The sequence below is a fragment of the Pantherophis guttatus genome, chromosome 3 (genome assembly GCF_059756535.1).
Source record: "Pantherophis guttatus breed Tessera chromosome 3, ASM5975653v1, whole genome shotgun sequence".
Classification (NCBI taxonomy): domain Eukaryota; kingdom Metazoa; phylum Chordata; class Lepidosauria; order Squamata; family Colubridae; genus Pantherophis; species Pantherophis guttatus.
Window position 1 is genome coordinate 93,471,845 of NC_142065.1, and position 20,415 is coordinate 93,492,259.

Consider the following 20,415-nt stretch of genomic DNA (forward strand, 5'->3'; position numbering starts at 1 on the left):
AGTTGCTTAGCAACCAGATGGAAATGGGGGGGGGGAGGAAGAATTCTTCAAAATAGAATAACGGTTATTTATTCCCTTGCAGTAATAAAGTAAAAGGTAAAACCCACCAAGGGGATAAAAAGGAACTGTTTCTGACAACCAGGATAGACGCAAAGTGAATTATCTTCTCTTCATCTTCAAGCTCCAGAATAGACTCCAACAGTATGAATCATATTTTAAGGATACCAGGAGTGGGAAAAGGCAAAAAGCTGCACATATGACATCACATTTCATCCTTCATTTTCTCCATTTCAGTTGTAGTCAGAGCAAAGTGGACCAGCAAAAAAAAAGTGGATTGAAGAAGGGCATTTTATTATGCAATCACTTGTCTCATTCATGGAATTGTTACCCTTAGTAGATTCTCATTTTTTTTCATGCCATTTTTCTTTTCCCTATCCCACAGAAAATCTGTTAGACAGGAAGGAAAGAGTAAGTGAATGTCTTCTGATTAATTGCACTGGAAGCCCTCCATGTGGAAGCATCCAACATTTGGTAGCTTCCCATGAGTGGATGATTTGTAAAATATATACAAAAAGTAAAAAAAATATATAACCATTTAATTAGTAAACAAGATAATCATGTCCCAAGCAATTTTTAAATTATGAAACAGGCAGGAAAACAAAATCTGCCATGCTATCTGTAATAAACAAACACCAAACCATTAGTGTGCTGGTAAAGATAACACATTGCTATGCTGTGCTAAGTCACTAGATGACTAACAGTTGTTCAATGCACTAAGCATTGTTTTTAACCTGCTCACAAAGTTATGAAACCAAATAATTAGCTCTTGCCAGTCAGGGCAAGCCAACTCTAGGACACCACTGCCCCAAATTCATAAGTCATTGGTAATATCTGTGGGAAGAAGGGGAAAACAATGTTAAAGTGATTGTGAGATATGTTTGTACCAGATTATAATGTGTGATGACCGGGAACCTCTAGTTTTGCAGTCTTAACTCTAGGTTGCAAAGGTTTTCCTAAAGCTGATTGGCAGAAGAATCAAGAAAGCGTTTCTACCTCAGTAAAGAAAAAGTAGCAGTAATTTTCAAATCGGCAAAGCAAAAGAAAATATTTCTTTCTCCTGGAAGAAATAGTATCTATACGGTTAAATATAAGAACCCGTCAGTCTTCTGAACATTCTGATGTGGTGCCATCACAATGATATGATGAAAAATGCTTTGTCTTCTTTCAGAAAATTGCAGTCTCATTACATTTTATCCTTTTTGTACAGACTGAAGGGTTCAGTTGATTCAAAGTATAGAATTAAATTAATTTAGAAATACTCAAGAAATGCTTCTAAAGCAGGACAAATAATATTAGAACTCCTCAATAGATTGTTTTATTTAAAATAGAAATGAATACATTTCCTAGGTGGTAAAAGCGCTGAGAAAGAATGAGGATTTGAGAAGATTCTAGCTTTTAACTACAGTGAAAGTTTTAGCAGGATCCTTTTCAGGGAAAGGCATTGAATTAATATTTCCTAAACATTTCAGTAGTCACTACCCCTTTCCCCATGCAGATTTCAGAATTGAGATTTGGATACAGGCTCTTTGTTGAATTTGGCAGTCTGCCTTTTGTTAGAAGGTAATCCGGTTGCTTTTTAAAACACAGATCCAAGATCCATAACTGAATCTTGTGATGTTTAAATCAATTTTTTTCTTGCTTCTGTCTTCATGATCTTTTACTGAATTGGCTATTTTTAAATATATTCTTTGCCAAACAGTTTCATATAGGATTCTATTATTCAAAAAGTCTGCTTGTGTTAATCCTTATTACTGAAAATGTAAATCAGAACTAATATATCAATTTAGCAGATAATTTTAAGTGGATTTTACAGCTGAAATAAATTCTACTTATGTTACAGTATATAAAATAAGGGGACTTTATGTACTAAACAGTAAAACATACACACAGGGAAACAATTGGTGAAGTAAAAGGAGAAGAAGAATATTTAAGATATTATTTGTTGGAAAAATTAGAACAAATAGAAGATCTCATTCTGAAAATAATTATTAAATTACTATAAGCCTAATGATGGATTGGCTGCTGTGCGTTGTATCATTTCTTCTAGAAATATGTACTTCTGACCATGGTGAGTTCTCAATATTTTTAATATGGACATAGCTATATGAAAATATAACTTTTTCATATATATATGACAAAAAGTATTCTATGAATTATTTCAGAATTGTAGAACAAATTCCTATAAGAATTAGATTTGCAGGGGAAAAAAAATCAGTTTTGCATTTTTTAAATTTAAAATTGTAAAATTCTGGCAGCTATATTATTAATTTTCCAGTTACTGTAGAACAGTGGCTTAGTACACAGTTAGATGTTTATGAAGTTGTTCAGCAGAATATTATACTTCTTAGAATGCTGTGACATGCCATTTACATTTGGTGTTACTATACATAGAAATGTATTCTTCATAAGCATATAATATATTGGCAATCCCATGCTAATGGTTACAATAACAACTGCATTCTTTATCAAAAACAAAACATATTTATCTGTTTATTTATTTATATCGTATCTTTATTAGTTTAATCAGTACTAAAAGCAATACCATTCTCCCAGAGTGGTCAATATTAGAAACACTGGAATGCAGTGAGCTAACAGGGTCATTATTTAGATGCTACTTTAAAAAGGTGGCTATTCTGAGGAAAAATGATAGCACAGGAATATGAATGAACTTTAGGAGAAGGAATAATATGTAAAATTGGAATCTAACTTAAGAAAATCATGCTGCATTTGTTGTGCTGCCAAGAAAAAAAAAACAATAAATACAATTGTCTGCATGCTGCTAACTGTAACTTCAGTCTGCAGCCCACCTGAAATTGATTTTGGAAAGACTGAAATGAATAAACAAAAGGAATATCTGGAAAATGACAGAATACAGTATAAGTGCCACCCTGGATATGATCTGGAAGGGTCTGACTGGATAACATGTAAAGCAGAAGGTTGGATACCTCCACCAAAGTGTTTTGGTAAGTGGGCTATGTGATGAAATGATTGCTTCAATGTAGCTTGAGACAGTGGTGAAATTCACATTTTTTTACTACCGGTTCTGTGGGCGTGGCTTGGTGGGCATGGTGTGGCTTGATGGATGTGGCAGAGGAAGGATACTGCAAAATCCCCATTCCTACCCCACTCTGGGGCCAGCCAGAGGTGGTATTTGCCAGTTCTCCGAACTACTCAAAATTTCCACTACCGGATCTCCAGAACCTTTCAGAATCTGCTGAATTTCACCCTGGCTTGAGAGTAATGTAAGTAGAGGAATAATTGAACAGTCCTCTATAAAGAAGGTGGGAAAGTTTTTAGCAAAAGTGAAAGAGAGAGAGCTACCAGTTGGACATACAGGTAGATCACAATTGGTAGGAGTTCAAATAATGTGAATTATAAATTGATATCAGACTGCATAGTTAAAATTCAGTTAATGCAAGGCTAGCATGCACACAATTGAGACTAGCACATTGGCAGTTGAGGCTAATACATATGGAGAGCTGCTGAATTTTAGATGCTAACCATTGTATATACAAAATAGAGAAAAGAAAGATTCTGTTCAAGGAAAGCTCAAAAATAAGAGGTTCATTTGAAGAACTACAGCAGAATACTGGAGACAGCAGGTACACTTTGGATATAGGTTTTTTTATGGTTATACAATATTTCATAACTTTGTAATATTTATGCTTTGAAATTTTAATTGTCTATTTTCATTGAGCCTATTTTCAATTACCCTATTCTTATAATAGGACCACTTTGTGGGAATCATTTTCCATACTACGTGAAACCTACCTGTCATAAAGAAAAGCAGATAATTAGCATAAATAAATAATGAATGAATGAAAACAGAGGCACTGCTGGCCATTCTTACATACTATAACTTTTAAGTACATACATAAATTTATAATTAGGTAAAAAAATATAATTAAAATAAAGGAATATCAGCTTCCAACCCAAAGGCAATCTATATTTTTTTCTCACTTTCTTTTAGCACCCTGTATTCTCACAAAACAGCAGCTGGGTGACAGAAATCTTCTTTTGAATGGTGGACAACGACATTCAGAATGGATAAGAAATGGGCATACAATAGAATTTACATGCAGGAAAGGATATTTCATTGTATCTCCTTCTATCAGAAAGTGTGTTGATGGGAATTTAACTTTACCTTCCTGTAATCCTTCTGGTAAATGTACTGTTATTGTGAATCAATTTCATTTGGCTTTTTTTTAACCTTAACAAATTAATCACTATTTTTTTTTCTTTTTCGTGTCTTTCATTTCCCTGGATTGTTGTTTTCTTTCTATTTCGATTATATATTTGGACCACCACATACCTACATATGACCTAGGGTTATTCATATCCTATTTAAAAATGTTTCCCGTTTGCCATATCTTGACCTATTTGTTTCTCAGATGCCTCACTGTTATCAGAACCAATCCTGCTTTTTATGTTCTTCTCCCATTTCACTTTATATTACTGGGTCTGATCTATATATTCTTTTTTTACAATTAAAGGTCCTGACCTAAACCTAGATTAATTAAACACATCAAAGCTCTAACAGATGTGTATGGCATTTGAGAATTATTTGGTGTGTTTTCATAGCAGCTGCAGAGACTTTACTACTTTGAGAGTTATATACAGGTAGTCCTCAACTTACATCCATAATTGAGCCCAAAATTTATTTGGCTAAGTGAGAAATTTGTTAAGTGAGTTTTGCCCCATTTTAAGATCTTTCTTCCCACAGCTGTTAAGTGAATCATTGCAGTTGTTAAGTTAATAACTCAGTTGTTAAGTGAATCTGGCTTCCCCATTGATTTTGCTTGTCAGAAGGTCACAAAAGGGGATCACAACCATCCTAATTATGAATTGGTTAGCAAGCATCCAATTTTGATCATATGACCATGGAGATGCTGCAACGGTTATGTGAAAAATGATCATAAGTCATCTTTTTCATTGCCGTTGTAACTTCAAACAGTTATTAAGTGAACTGTTGTAAGTCGAGGACTACCTGTAATGATTTGCTTCTAAAAGGAGCAGAATGATATAAAAGTTATCCAAGATTTTCAGAAGTAACAGGATAATATATTTTTATATAATATATTTTCCACATAGATAAGGAATAGTGTAATGAAAATGATTTGTTGTTTAGATTTTCTTGAGTTCACATGATAACTGGTTTTATCGAGGAGAATTTTGGGCCATTTACCTTTTAGAAACACAATAGAAGAACACAATATCTGGTCCTGAACAACACTTTATAAAATTAGGATCTGCTGTTTTCAAAAATCTGTCATAACAAGGTTAACTTTCTATTTCATAGAAGGGCAATTGTGATTTCTAAACACAAACTTAGTTTAAATCAAGGTGGAGAAAATGAAATTATTTTTCAACGAAATTATTTTTTACTATAATCAGGGGAATTATAAATTTTAAACTGTGGCTACAATTCCAAGCTAGAACTTGGTGCATGAGAAAGAAATAAGATACCAACATTCATTAATAATCAATGGAAAGAACCTGCGTAATGATTTATGTGTTATGTATTGTGTCCTTCTAATGGTGCAGAGACTTCTATTGCTGCTTCTACCACTTCCAGGAGACTGTTACCACTAGTTTTGAATTCCTATTCATCAGGTATTAAAATAGTATGATGCCAATAAAACATTTTGAGAGTATTTTTTTTAGGAAAACTAAAAGTGGTATTCAGTAAAGATATAGTTTCCTGGCATCAGTTCTACTCAAATACATACATAGATATTTGAACATGCTGAAAAGAATAACCACAATCTTATTCAGGTTAACTGACTACATTTGCTGAATTCTTTGCTTTTAACTAATTGTTGGGGGACCTTTATCATTTTACATATGCCAGTTTAAGCAACATAACTGTAATAACAATTTGGAAAGCAAATTGCAAAGACATTAAATGAGGAACTGCATTATTATCTTTCAACAATGTTTTTGAGAGCAAAATCACTTGTTCAGTTTGTTTTATATCCTCCGAGAGGGGGAAAAAACATATATTTTATTACCTTGGTCCAAAAATAAGCCAGGGAAGCAGCCCAAGAAAGCAGCAGGGCAAAAATTTAATTACCTTTCTAGATGTTGTTTTCCAATTACATGTAGCTGCATTGGAACCACAGATTGTCCTCATAATTTTGTCAGAGCATAGGTATCATATAGGATACCAGCAACTATAGAATGTTGATAGAAAATAGAGGAACATAATAACTTCATAACAATATTTCTATTTTTCAATACAAGTCATTTGCACTGCTCCACAAATAGAAAATGGTAGCTTTTTTCCTCTGTGGACTCGTTACAACATTGAAGACATAATCTATACAACATGTAAACCAGGATATATGCTTGAAAGTCATAAAAATTCCTCTAAATGCACCAAAGATGGCTGGTCGCCATATCCAAAATGTGTCAGTAAGTAGTTTTCACAATACTGCGGCTGTGCATATTTTTTTAATTCAATGCCAAATCTTAAAGGACTGATAATATATTCAATTGTACACACCTATATTTCTGCAGTACTCAAAGTTAGTCTTTTACTGTTATTTTCATTTAATTATGGATAAAATAGAAATGACATGCTATTCCATATGGCAGTGTTTCTCAATCATGGCAACTTTAAGGCATGTGGACTTCAACTCCACATTGGCCCTGGAGGATACAGACTGCCTGGATCCATACCAATAGGGTTTCAGGCCGGGGTACAGCACGGAGATGGCATTGGTCGCACTGGTGGATGATCTTTGCAGAGCTCGGGACAGGGGATATTCCTCTGTTCTGGTCCTCTTGGATCTTTCGGCGGCGTTTGATACCATCAACCATGGTATCTTGCTGTGACGGCTCGAGGGGTTGGGAGTGGGAGGCACCGTTCTACGGTGGTTCTCCTCCTATCGCTCGGGCTGTACGCAAGCGGTGTTGGCAGGGAGGCAGAGGTCGGCTATGAGGCCCCTCACTTGTGGGGTGCCCCAGGGGTCAGTCCTCTCGCCTCTCCTGTTCAACATCTATATGAAGCCACTTGGGAAGATCATCCGTGGTTTTGGGGTGCGGTATCATCAGTACCCTGATGATACCCAGCTTTTTATATCCATTCCAAACCAGCCCAGTGATGCCCTCGACGTGATGTCCTGTTGCCTGGAAGTGGTATGGACCTGGATGGGGAGGAACAGGCTTCGACTCACCCCTGCCAAGACCGAGTGGCTGTGGGTACTGGCATCTTGTTCCGATCGAGATGTTCCATCGTTGACCATCAGGGGTGAGGTGTTACCCCCTGTGGATAGGGCTCGCAACTTGGGGGTCCTCCTGGATTCACAGTTGTCTCTGGAAGACCATGTGACGACCGTGACCAGGGGGGCATTTGCCCAGGTTCGCCTTGTGCGACAGTTGCACCAAGATGCCCTACGCACCGTTACTCATGCGCTGGTCACCTCCTGTCTTGACTACTGCAATGCTCTCTACCTAGGTCTGCCCTTGAAAACCACTTGAAGGCTTCAGCTGGTGCAGAATGCGGCCGCGCAGGTTGTGATGGGAGCGTCCCGACACTCCCATGTTACACCCCTCTTGTGCAGCTTGCATTGGTTACCAGTTGCCCTTCAGGTGAGGTTCAAGGTGCTGGTTATCACCTATAAAGCCCTTCATGGCCTAGACCCGGGATATCTGTCAGACCCCCTGCAGCCAGTGACAATCCCCAATCGCCCGGTGCATTCCCACAGACAGGGCCTCTTCAGGGTGCCGTCGGCCAGACAGTGTCGGCTGGTGACCCCCAAGCGGAGAGCTTTCTCTGTGGGCGCACTCACCCTCTGGAACTTCCATTGGAGCTCCGGATGGCCCCTGACCTTTGCTCGTTCCGCCGCGAGTTGAAGACCTGGTGGTTCCGTAGCCTGGACTGATGGGTTTTTTTTAATGAATTTTAAACTGTTTTAAATTGGATTTTAATTTTATATCATTTTAATAAGGCATTTTACCGTTGTGAGCCGCCCTGAGTCCTCGGAGATAGGGCGGCATATAAATTGCATAAAATAAATAAATAAATAAACTCCCAGAATTCATTAGCCAGCATATGGCAACCATTGAAGATTCTAGCCTGACTTCATATTCCTTCCTGTTTTTCAGATCCATATTTTCTCTCACATGCTCTCTAGCTAATTTGAAAAGTGCTCAATTTGAACACTGAGTTGAGTTAATTTAAAGTTGACCCTTTATCATAAAGGAATCATGTAGGCTTCAAAAAAAAAATAGTGCTGAAAAAAGCTACAAAACAGCAATTAATGCAGGATGCTGTGTAGTAAGGTAAAGACATTATAACTACAGGACTAAAAATAGGAATATAAACAGGTAAAACAACTGTAACATCATTCCCCTTTCCTAAGTGTTGCAAAGTTCCAGAAATAAAACACTTATTCAAGTCTAGTTTTTGTCAGAATAAAGAAACAGGGCATTTTCGGGCATTTTAAAATACTTGTGACAAAATCTCTTTATGAATTTAGATAGCTCTTGAGTAACAACCACTCGTTCAGTGACCGTCCAATATTAAAACAGCACTGAACAAGAGGGATTTATGATCTGTGAAGTTGCAGGTATTATGGTATCCCTGTAGTCACATGATCACAATCCGAGTGCCTGGTGCCTGGCTCTCAAGTATGATGTTGCAACGAGCCATGATAACATGATCACAATTTCCAATGTTCCTGATGGCATCCCACAAACAAAACTGCTCCTACTTCTGTTCTCTCCTCCCCCCAATCTCACGCCATAGTACCCCTTTGCAAAACCTCAGTCTCTCCTGTGATACAAATTTTCTGTGTCTAAATTGGGAAAGTGGTTTTAGTGATCCCTATAAGATAGCATTTTGAATTGATATAGGCATCTGATGCAAATCTCAATAAAAAACAACAGCTTCTTGAACAGGAAATATGACATCCTAATTGGACCTTAATTTTTCATTAATTCTGATAATCATGGCTCCAGTCAAGTTTAGTATTATGTCCTGCTGTATTTTTCCTTTTACTGTCTTTAGTAGAGAGATAGAATATGCACAGTAAGATTGACAAATATGCAACCTTGCAGAATTTCCAAAGTATAGAAGTGATTAGTTTTGATCACTTATGCAGAAAAAAAATCTTTTGTTATTGCAGTTATTCAAATCAGCTTTTTAGCCTTGTGAGAAATTTCCTGAAGTTTGGAAATTACTTTGCATGTTGTTGAATTTGATAAAATACCCTAGGTTTCAACTGTTTAAATAAAAAAAATATGTTGAACTAGTAAAAATATTTTTTAAATATGATGGCTGCCATAGATAGATTGTCATTAATCAATTTTGGTAGCCTTAATATGGATAGATTAGTGAGTGAGGGATTCCGATCCTAAGTACGATTTCCATTCATGGAGGAATTTTTATTCAGTTTTCTGGTTTTTGAGAGAGGACTTCCAGATGAAAGTAAGGGAAACAGACAAATACTACTTGCTAGTAGTATTCCCTGAGTAGAATTGTCCTTGCAGAGTGTTCCTTGCAGAATGCTTCCATTTGTGAAAACAAAGATTGATTCAAACCCACAATGGCTTCAGCTTTAAGACAGAAATCCTAAATGTATTTAGAAGTTCACCTGCAATCAGTAGACTAAGTTTTCATTATGGAGTATAAAGTTGGGTAATCCATTTTGATGATTATTATTTTAAGCTAGTATTTTGAAATGACACACAAGAGAACTTTCTAATAATGATGAAAATGGGTGGAATAGGTTGATGTTTTGGAATGGATTAATTGTTTGTCTTTACTTTCTTCAAAGGAAAACAGTGTGACTTTCCTCATATAGAGAATGGAGCACTATCCTGGTCCAACATATATTATAGTGATGTCTCTTTTCCCAAAAAAGTGGGACAAATAATTGGTTTCAAATGTAATCATGGTTTTCTGCCAAGAAATAAAAAACATTGGGATAGAATCAAATGCACTAATTTTGGCTGGGATCCAGAACCACGATGTTATAGTAAGTGCATCATTGTTTAAGTTTCACTTTTATGAGTTTGGAAAGCCCCAACAATATTAACTTTATTTTAAAATATAATTAGCATTAATCTATTTTAAAAACTATTACCAGTAGCATTCTATAATGCATTGGTAGGGCTGAAGAGAATTCAAAGGCAAAATTCTTTTGCAACTTCTTAAAACAAATTTAGGAAGTCTTCAAACATCTTTGCTTTGTTAATTTATGAACCAGTTTTATACACTTTTAAATACAATTTTGCAAGGAATTACATATTTTAGATTTCTTATATATTTTCTATTATCTGATATCTAACAAGAAAAATAAAAAAGAATGTGTTATATTGCATTTATTTATCAATTTTTAGAAATTGGAGTAGTAAAAAAAGCTACACTTGGTTAATTACCAGAAAGTCCAAAAACCCTGAGCATTTTTTCAATTTCCACAAAAATTTCAATCAAATTATTTTTATTGTATCTTTTTTCTTTCTTTTCTATTTTTCTTGTTTTTCCTTTTTTGCAGTTTTTACATTTCTTTTATTTTTTCTTCCTTACTTTATATTAGTTTGTTAGTTTTTGTTGTCGCGTTTAAATTTTTAAATAACAATTATATTATATATATATGTATCTGTTTTCTTTTTAGAACAGTGCATTCCTCCTAAAAACTTGCCACATGGTCATGTGACTTATAACTATGGGAGTACTTTCATAGACGGTGATGAGATTTCATTTAATTGCGATATGGGGTATTATCCTGAACACCATTTACCAATAGCCACATGCAGAAATAATGACTGGTTTCCCACTCTGAATTGTGTTTCTGCAGGTAAACATCACTTAGATCCCTTCTATGTATTTCTGACTATTGGAGAGCAGTACACATTCCATCCAATTCATCTTCCATTCCCTAATCTGGCCTACTCCCTCCAGTTGCACAATTAAAATTCAGCTCTGGTTTTCTTTGCTTTCTTGAAATAATATACGTAGCTCCTTTTCCCAAGCACTAATATTTTAATTGACCAGAGAGAGTTATTTTTAAAATGGGAACAAAACTATCAAAACTAACTGCCTAGTTAATTAGCTTTTACTCATTGAAACTTTATTTATGATGGTTCAGCAGTTAAATTGAGGAAATAATTTTGCTTTGGCAAAATTATTTTGTCCATTGAGTCTTAACAATTTGGGAGTCCTCTTTTTCTTCTTCCGCTAGAATCTGAGGAAGGATTTATTTTAAGTTTTAACAGAACTTACAGAATGAAAAAGTGGTTACCTCTGTGCAGAGGTCTGGATTAATGTAGGGCTTATTCAATGGTCTGATCAAAAAAATATTTAGTTGAAAATAACCACGGTGGGGAAAAGAAAGATCATGACAGTTGATAGGAAGAAGGGGAGAAAGTATCCTCCGGAAACTGAAAAGGTTACTTACTAGAAGAGAAAAGAAATACAATATTGATAGCCAAATCTGGTCCTAGGTTCTGCTTTGGTTTACCTTCCCAATAAGCAACCGAGTCGGAAGATAATTTAAAAGCAGTTTATTAGGGAACCCTGGTAAAGTGAGATCTCCCTATGAAAAGGGAGAACCCCGAGACCTATATTACATTCCTTTGTATAGTTAACACAACAAAGAAAATGCAAGAGAGAAGTTGATTGGACAGCATAAAAGTGCACAGTAAATCAACTACAAAATTGTTTGAAGTGAGATAACCAGATGCCAGTTGACACTAAGAATTTTTTTCTTATCAGGATATAGTCTCCAGCCATCCTTCTGTAGCTTATCTTTTCAGTTTAGGAATGTTAGAAGCTATCCAATCAATCTATACAGCCATAGGATAAGAAATTTTCATATATTCCAGTCTAATGGTTTTATAAAACCGTATCACCTTATCATGCCATTTTAAAAGACACAGAAGTAGGTCAAATTAAAATACAAAATAATTATGTTTAAAATACCAAGTAAAATACAACATATTTTAAAATACAATATAACTATGTTGCTAACAAAATACAAAGTCCATGTCATGTGCCCCTCAGCATAGCTTAATATAGGATTCGACTGGAAGCATCACGGCGGGACAGTCAGGAAATTAGCGGGCTCTGATGAGCTCCGTGAAAACTCGGACTGACGAACCACTGCTGAGGGGTCTTCGGACCAGAAGCATCCTGCAGGGACAGGGAAGAAGGAGAGGCACCTCGGAAGACCAAGAGGAACAGGCAAGTTCCTCGAAGGTCAGAGAAACTGTCTATGACTCAGTGGCGGGGGGTGGCAGCCATTGCAGGTGTCATGAAGCTGGGGCAACCGGACTACGCACTGAGCAGGAGTGGTGAATGGAATGGAGTTTTTTGAAGCCGGGTGAGTGACAGCCAACCCATAGTTGAAACAACAATAAGGGAAAAAATGTTTAACTTGAAGACCCCTAGCAATAAAACGGCAGCTAATGAGCACGGGAGGAAGAAAAGAAGATCTTGAAGCACAATTTTAAAGGGACAAAAACCCAATGGAAAATTGGCTTTTGAACAAAATTACTTGGAAAATAATCTGGAAAATTTTAAAAATGAGAGAAATTACCCCAAGATTGGTTAAAGGATCAGAAAGAAACAAATAAATCCTTTTTCCCCCTTTCTTTTTTGAATCTTAAGAAAAACAAAAGAGAATGGACAATAAACCCTTATAACAGAAGTGTTGTATAAACAAAAGAAAAAAAAGGAAAAAAGAAGTGAAAAGAGCTGTTTAAATTCAGACTGGACTATAAAACTGATTTGATATTTTTAAAGTTAAAAAGAAAAAGAGAAGCTAGGTAAGATTGCTAATATAGATTGAAACAAAATGGATATTTGTTAGACAATCAGAAATTGTGGATTGCAGAGAGACACCTTCTGGAGTAAAAAAAAGGAATATAGCAACTTGGTCTTTGTTCTGGAAAATTGTGAACTTTACAGATAACAGCCGTGAGAACTTTTGGGGAGGTTTTCTCTGTCTGCAAGTGGCTTGACTTTGGGAATAAAGAGTGGGGGGGGGGGAAGGAATACAACGGAATTTTTAAAATTGGAACTCAAAAAGAATAAAATGGTGCAGGAAATTAGAGAAATGATTAAATTGATGTACTTGTCATGGAAAATGGAAATAAGAGAAATAATTACAATGTTACATGGAGGATTAAAATCCAAGGACACAAAAGCTGACATGGAACATATGCAAGCTGAAAATAAAGAAGACAAAGACAATGTCATTAAATATAAAAAGTAACTGAACATGTGGATAGCAATAATAAAAAGGAGGTTTTTAGAGATTATATTGGGATTAACAATGAAAAAAATAAAGAGGATGGAAAGAGACAAATAAGGAAGGAAGGGTGGAGCAGAAAGAATATAAAGAACTTAAATGATTACACTGGGATTTACAGTGAAAAAATAAAAAAGAGAGAAAAAGGGTGAAAATAACAGGAAATATAGGGCAAAATAGAAGAGTTCCGGACTTTGAAATACAAAATGATAATACTGGGCTAAACAGTGGGCTAAACAGTGGTGAAACCAAAAAAAAAAAAAAAAAGAGAGAGAGAGAGAGAAAAGAGAGGGGGAACAATGGGAAATATAGGGCAAAACAGGAGAGATCAGGATTTTAAGGCACAAAAAGAAAAAAGGGGAAAGAAAAAGGTAAAAATGAAAATGAAAAGGGAGAAAAGCAAAGAAATGAAAGAGGAATATGATGTATATGACTAGAATTGAAATATGAATTGTAATAAGAAATAATGTTAAATCATATAATGGTGAAAATGAACTGAAAAATATTTGGAGTAATAATTGAAATATTTTTAATGGTTTACGGTGGTACATGTATAAATGATTAAGTGATGATTTGGAACAATATATGGAGAAAGCTATATGATTAGAGGATAAATAGCTAGAATATTTTTAAATTTAAGGAAACTAATAAATGAAATATTTTTAATTGCATATCATGGTGAAAGTAGAAATGATTAAGATGTGGCTTGGAGGAAGATATGGGGAAAATTATTTGATATATGAAAATGGAACTAATTGGAATATCCACACACACATACACACACACACACACACACACAAGTTTTGGTGTATTCGGATCTTTTCTCGTATAAGATTGAGAGTATCTTGGTGACGTTTCAATGAGGTCCCACTCGTCATCTTCAGGCTGGTGCCTTTGGCTTCATGCCTGTGCGAGCAAAGCATGATCGGAGCTGCCGACAAGTCGTTAAAACACAAAAGACTAATGGGCACACAGCTAGGACCTTGCCCACACAGGATGTTACGAAACAGCCAACTAATCTGCAAACATCAACTCCATCAACTAATCAAGATATAACAACACAGCCAACCAACCTGCTTACAACAACAAAGCCAACACTCCCCACCTCCCCACCAGTATTTATAGAGAGACGGCATCTCCGATCATGGTTTCTTCACACAAGCACAAAGCCGAAGACACCAGCCTGATGATGAGTGGGACCTCATCGAAATGTCACCAAGATACTCTCAATCTTACATGGGAAAAGACCCGAATATGCCAAGACTTGCATACCTGTACCTGTGAAAACCTACAAAAACACACACACACACACACACACACACACACACACACATACACACACACACACACACATCTTTTCCTTCTGGTTCAAATATATAAATGAAAAGGATATCTACATAATTAATTTATTTATATTAAAATGTTGGATTGTATTAGTAAAGGAAATGTATGTTATAAAATAAGTGGGTTTTATTATTACTACAAAAATTAAATAACTGTAACACCACATAATTAATTAATTTGATGATGGATATAAAAATAGATGATAATAGGAAGGGATTTAATATAGAATAGAAGGGAAAATGGAATTTAGTTAAGATCAGAGATGAAAATGAAGGATAATATTGGTAAAAAAATAGATGAAAATAAATATTATGGCAAAAAGGAGGTATAGAAATTGTAATTTTAGTTGAAAGGACTAAAAATTGTTTAAATTTGTTAACCGGCCAAATACTCTGTTCAGCAAAAATACATTGTATGTTTGTGTGTGTGTTTGTGTAAAAAAAATAAAAAAAAACTTTACATAAAAAAAGTATAGCTTAATATAGAAGAGTAATAGGATAATAGTAGGATATAGAAATAATTCCAAATTTGATAATTGTTTTCATTTTCATTTCATTTGCATTTGCATTCAGCAATATCTGCTTTTTCAGCATGGTTGTTCCTTATTTTGCTATTTCTGTTTTCAAAATATAGGAAGTTTTACCATGGTGAAACTTCCAGTTCTCTCCCACTTCACTGTTATAAAGGGCAATAACAGCAGCTAGAACCATTCTTACTGAATCTAAGTTCCAAAGTGTCTATTCCTAAATAATTGTGTATGCATTGTTTATTTTACAGATATTCATCCATCAACTGGGTGAAAGACAGTTCACCCTTCTCCTCTTTCTTCTCCAAACACTCTAGAAAAATGAGAGTACCAGCCTGCTCTTTCTAATTCTATTAGCATGATTTTGATAGCTTATTATATAGATGCCATATGCAGAATCCTACTGGAGAAAGATTCAACTTTAAAAGATTAGTCACTCCTGTATAATAAACTCAAGGCAATCCATGGTTTATAAATCTGAGATATACAGCACAGAAGCTACAACTTACAACAAATAGGTCCTAGATGCATTGATCCTTTGTATCATCGATTTGTATCTTTATTTACTGCTTTCTCTTTGTTTTAATAATAACTGAATTCACTGAAGTGCTTTCAAATGTATTAAATCATCTTTATTTTGTGCCGTTTTGGTTACATAAAGAAATAACCAGCTTTGGATTTTAGATTTTTATCAATGGACCAAAATGTTATAATGCCTTTTTCTAATTAATGAATCTCCTGGAACGTTTATTAAATGTCCTATATCAATATATGCATTTCTCTTCTGTAATTATAGATAATCTAGTCTACATATAAGGTACTTGCTGTTATTCCTATTAAGCACGTGTGAGCATTCTGCCAAATATTCGCTTGAAATAATGGTGAGCTCTAAGCACAATTTTATTTGTAAAATAAAACCAGGACTCTGTAGAACTCCTGCAGTGAATGTTTTATTCCATTCTCATCCGAAAGATGACTTTACAAAAGCTGAATTACAGAATAGTATAACCTATGCCATTTTTCCCACCTCCAATTCTACAGATTCATATAAATGAAGAAGAAGGTTTTAGTAGGTGAACTTTACCAGCATTTAAATAATACTGATATACAGATTCTCATCTGTTTTTATATTATGTGTATTTAGATATACAGACACAATTGTTAATTTGTCTTGTGAGAAACAGATATATTTTCTGAAATAAATATGTTAAAAACAGCAGCAAGCTTTATTTATTTACCATTTTGAGGATTTAATATCTTAAAAATTAAACCTTTCTATAATGAAATCTACTTATATTTTCTCTAAAAGACTAAAAAGGAATAAAGGAAATTTCTTTCCTTTTGTAAAATCACATTTTCCTTTCTAAAAAGAACTTTTCCTGGTTGGTAAGAGGAGAAGGATAGATATTGTATCCTTCTGATAAGGAAGCAATGTCTTATTTTTTGTCTTCTTCTAGCCCTGGGAGCTGATACTATTTTGACCTTCGGAGTATTTGTATAAATGGAACCTAATCCTAGATCTGTAAAATCTGGGGAGAAAAAAATAAGTCCTAAACTGTACAAACAGTTTCCCTGATATAATTGACTAATGGTTAACTACATTTGGCTGAAGACTGTAAAAATCTAGAGGAATTTAAGAAAAGTATTGGATATCTGAAACTTCCTGTAATTATTCCTATAACTATTGACATAATAAATGCAAAATAGATATGTCTGTAACTAATTTAATTAGTTATCAAATTTCTATTCTGCCCATTTCACCTGAATCACTCTGGGTGATTTACATAAAATTGCAGTGTTAAGCCCTGCAAGAATAAGAAGAGAGTTTGCATTTACAAGCATTTTTCATAACTCTCATGTCTAATAATCTACAAGTGAAGACCTTGGAATGTTTTAAAATTGATCAACCCTGGAACAAGTGGTGATTTTTTTTTTCTTTTGAAGATTTCGAATCACTGCTGGAAAAGCTGAAATATTGCTTGATTTGTTTGTTATAACATTGCAACACAAACTTCCCAAAATTCTTGTGAGGTCCTCTCTTAGCTGCAAAGACCATATTCTTATTCAGATAATACTTCCTCTTCATGAACAAAAAGCAACCCAACAAACAAAAGTGAGGAAGTGACAGGTAGTAGCTGGGAGAAATCAGATGAAATAATGAAACTGATGAGCAGAGGTTTGGTAGTTCAGACATTGCCTGAAGAACTATGAAGAACTGGCTGCTCCTGGTAGTTGCTTTTATTCTCTGGCCAGGTTGCTCTTCTCAAAATGGTAAGTTAAGAAGATAAGAAATCAGGGGTTGCTAAGGGAAACAGTTTCTGCTGCAGTCATTAAAGGAACGGTTACTTTTAGCAAAAGCAAAGAGTTCTATTTTTCATTTGTGGCTTTCTTGAAATTTGTAATGCCAGATTCTTTAAGAATGTCATAAACTCATAATTACAATCCCCTTATCATATGCAAAAATTTTCAGCAACTGATTGGTGAATAGCAAAAATAGCAAATAGCATCAGTATTGTAAATTCACACCTGTTTGGGGAGATTTTCTTTCAGTTAACAAATAACTTGATACCATAATAACCAAGTGATTGCCATGTCTAATAATGCTACTTTAAAACTGATGTAAAAGTTTACTCTTTGATTTCATTGAAGTATTTGTGTTTAATGGTTTATTTTACTTATAAACAAAAGGATCCCTAAATGTTGAAATGAACAGGTGTAAAAACGGAATATATTTATTGAATATATTTCCACATCATTCAACCCCTCAGATGCTAATGTACTAAAATCAGAGATTACAGAAATAGAGGACTTTTCCTAGCAATAAATCCTGCTGAAGCTTTCAGACCCAAGTTTTTTTTCCCTGTGTATATGTAGAAGAACATGTTATCAGTACTGCAGCTATCTATACTTTCCCCCAAGTCCATCGGAGGTTGTTAACTAGACTAGGTTCTTTTTCTCTATACTTCCCTATAGACGAGGTGATTGTTTTATGATGCCCTCTATTAATGCTCTGCTCTGCCGCTACAGCACATAATATCTCCATAAGAGCATCGATCATGGAGGGACCCTCTGCAATTTCTGTAACATTTTATGTAAAGGAGATGAGTCTTCATAAATCAGAAATTTGAAATTTTAGAGATGCATCTCAATTAGGTTTACATCAGGATAAAAATAAAATCAATTAATAAATATTTGAATTTATGGTAAGAATATCCCTTAGGAGAGGACAGGTAAGATAATATTCACTTTACAACAGGGGTGGATTCTACTTACCTTTACTACCGGTTCGCAACAGGGCCGCACTTTCTCTCTCTCTTCGCTTGCGCACGTGTGCTCTCTTCTGTATATGCAGAAGCATTTTGATGATGTCAGGGTAGGTGGGCAGAGCCTCCCACCGGTTTTACTACCGGTTCTATAGAACCGGTGCAAACCAGGGGCAACTCACCACTGCTTTACAAGACACAGGAGCTTTGACTGCATTTGCTTATATTCATACTAATCAAAACTTTGAGCCAGTAATTTATTTATCACTGTTTTGGATGGTTGCCAGCAAGTTGCTAGGGCTGAGCTTTCTTGTTTCTTCTTTTTAATCAATTAATAAACTAAATTGCTCCCCATACCCAGCGTTGCTCAGGTTAAACATCAGAAAGGGAAGGTTACATATTATACATAGTCTGATCTGTCCCCGTCCACACACACACACAAACACAGCCAGCTGAGGGTTAAGGAAACACTTTGGCACACACCCAGGTCTTATCTCCAACTTGGCAGCGATATACACACCGTCTGCCAAGTGCTTTTATTTCCACAAAACAGAAAGATAAGATACTTAGCGTACAAAAAGTTCAATCAGAATAATATTTCTCTCAGCAGTTCCGGACGAGGCTTTAGTGACTATCCAAGGTTTACTTTTTGTTCGTCACAAGGATCACTGGCCACCACCCTCTATTATATAGTCTCTGGGGTGTGGTCCAGTGACTCAGTTCTAATCCCTAGCACGCCTCCTGAGCTGCTGCAATCGTTTATCACGCCTTCGGAGGCGTGCATCCAAGAATGATGTTTCTCCCTTGCTCTCATCCGAGCCACCTGTCTCCCTGTTAATCTCCTCTCCCTCGGCCGGCACCTGAGACAGTGCCAGAGGGGAGGGGCCTGGAGAGGGAGGCCTGGCTGACTCCTCTTCCTCATGCTTGGAGCTTTCTTCCTCCGATGGGACAGGCTCAGAGGGCGGGGCCACAACATAGTCCTTGAGTTATGACTCACTTGGATTCTGTCCATCATGGTTATAACTTGTTACAGTCCTAAAGAGGGTCGGTCACAGGATGTGATGTGATCAGATTTTTTATAACCATTTTTGTTGTGGCCATAAACAAATTACCATGGTCATTAAGCAAATCCACAGTTGTTAAGTGATCTAATGGTTCACTATTGATGCAGTTTTGTTGAAAACTGGAAGTAAATGCTGGTTTTTGGGCAAAATTGTTAGAAAACAAGGTTGTGTAACCAGGAATGCTGTAAATGGCCATAAATGCAGCCTAGTTGTCCAGCACCAAAGTGTATTCATGTGACCATGGTGAAAGATGACTGTTGAAACTTCAAATCTGGGTCATAACTTCCTCCCCAGGTAAATTCCTGGAAACTTCAAACAATCACTAAATCAAGGACTACTTGTAGTGAGGATTAAGTGCCTAGCAGGTATTAGTTTCCAATTAAGATAAAACTGGGACATGATTATGTAACTTGGTTTAGAGCAGGAAGTTTGTTATCTCACAATTCATGAGTCGTTCATAAGAGTTACCATATTTTTCAATGTATAAGATGATACTTTTTCTTAAAAATATTTACCTAAAAATGAAGGGGCATCTTATACACGGGGGTTGAGAGGAGAATCGTGGTTGCGAAACTGCCGATACCTTATCTCTGCAAACTAGCCTCACAAGTGAAACTTCCGATTGCAGAAAAAAGCTAACAGGTTTCTTCCAGTCATGAGCCTTATGTAACTGACATCAGCTGATGCTATGGAGAGCATGTAGCCAGTGCCCAGATGTGACAGGGAGCGGTAATGTTGGAGCGTTCTGAGCCCATAAAAATGTCAGAAAACAAAACAAAACAAAAATACCAGTACTGGTAAGTGAATGTCTTACTCTGCAAAATAAATGTCTTCTATTTTGATATTGATTTTTGAATTTTGGGTACGAAAAATGGGGGAGGGGGCATCCTATACATGGG

The 20,415-nt window shown here is 35.7% G+C and overlaps 1 protein-coding gene across 4 annotated transcripts; it reads left to right on the top strand.

Moving 5' to 3' along the window:
• The first annotated feature begins 36 nt into the window (after positions 1-36).
• Positions 37-16,122, top strand: LOC132711355 (complement factor H-like). Of its 4 annotated transcripts, XM_060690086.2 has the most exons (8): positions 72-468; positions 1,951-2,128; positions 2,856-3,023; positions 4,031-4,222; positions 6,304-6,474; positions 9,843-10,043; positions 10,683-10,865; positions 15,441-16,122. In XM_060690086.2, exons 2-8 carry the CDS (start codon positions 2,068-2,070, stop codon positions 15,461-15,463), a joined length of 999 nt encoding a protein of 332 aa, XP_060546069.1. In that variant the 5' UTR covers positions 72-468; positions 1,951-2,067; the 3' UTR covers positions 15,464-16,122. The 4 variants fall into 4 exon arrangements, with proteins under 4 accessions (XP_087746183.1, XP_087746184.1, XP_060546069.1 ...); XM_087890057.1 differs by lacking the exon at positions 15,441-16,122 and having other exon boundaries at positions 37-468; positions 10,683-10,995; XM_087890058.1 differs by lacking the exons at positions 10,683-10,865; positions 15,441-16,122 and adding an exon at positions 10,866-10,995 and having other exon boundaries at positions 55-2,128.
• Positions 16,123-20,415: the final 4,293 nt, after the last annotated feature.

Excerpts from the sequence above, each read along its gene's own strand:
- LOC132711355 (XM_087890057.1), top strand. The coding sequence starts at position 2,068 with ATGATGGATTGGCTGCTGTGCGTTGTATCATTTCTTCTAGAAATATGT. Across the intron at positions 2,129-2,855 it reads AATATGTACTTCTGACCATG|TCTGCAGCCCACCTGAAATT; the intron begins GTGAGTTCTCAA and ends CTGTAACTTCAG. Across the intron at positions 4,223-6,303 it reads ACCTTCCTGTAATCCTTCTG|TCATTTGCACTGCTCCACAA; the intron begins GTAAATGTACTG and ends TTTCAATACAAG.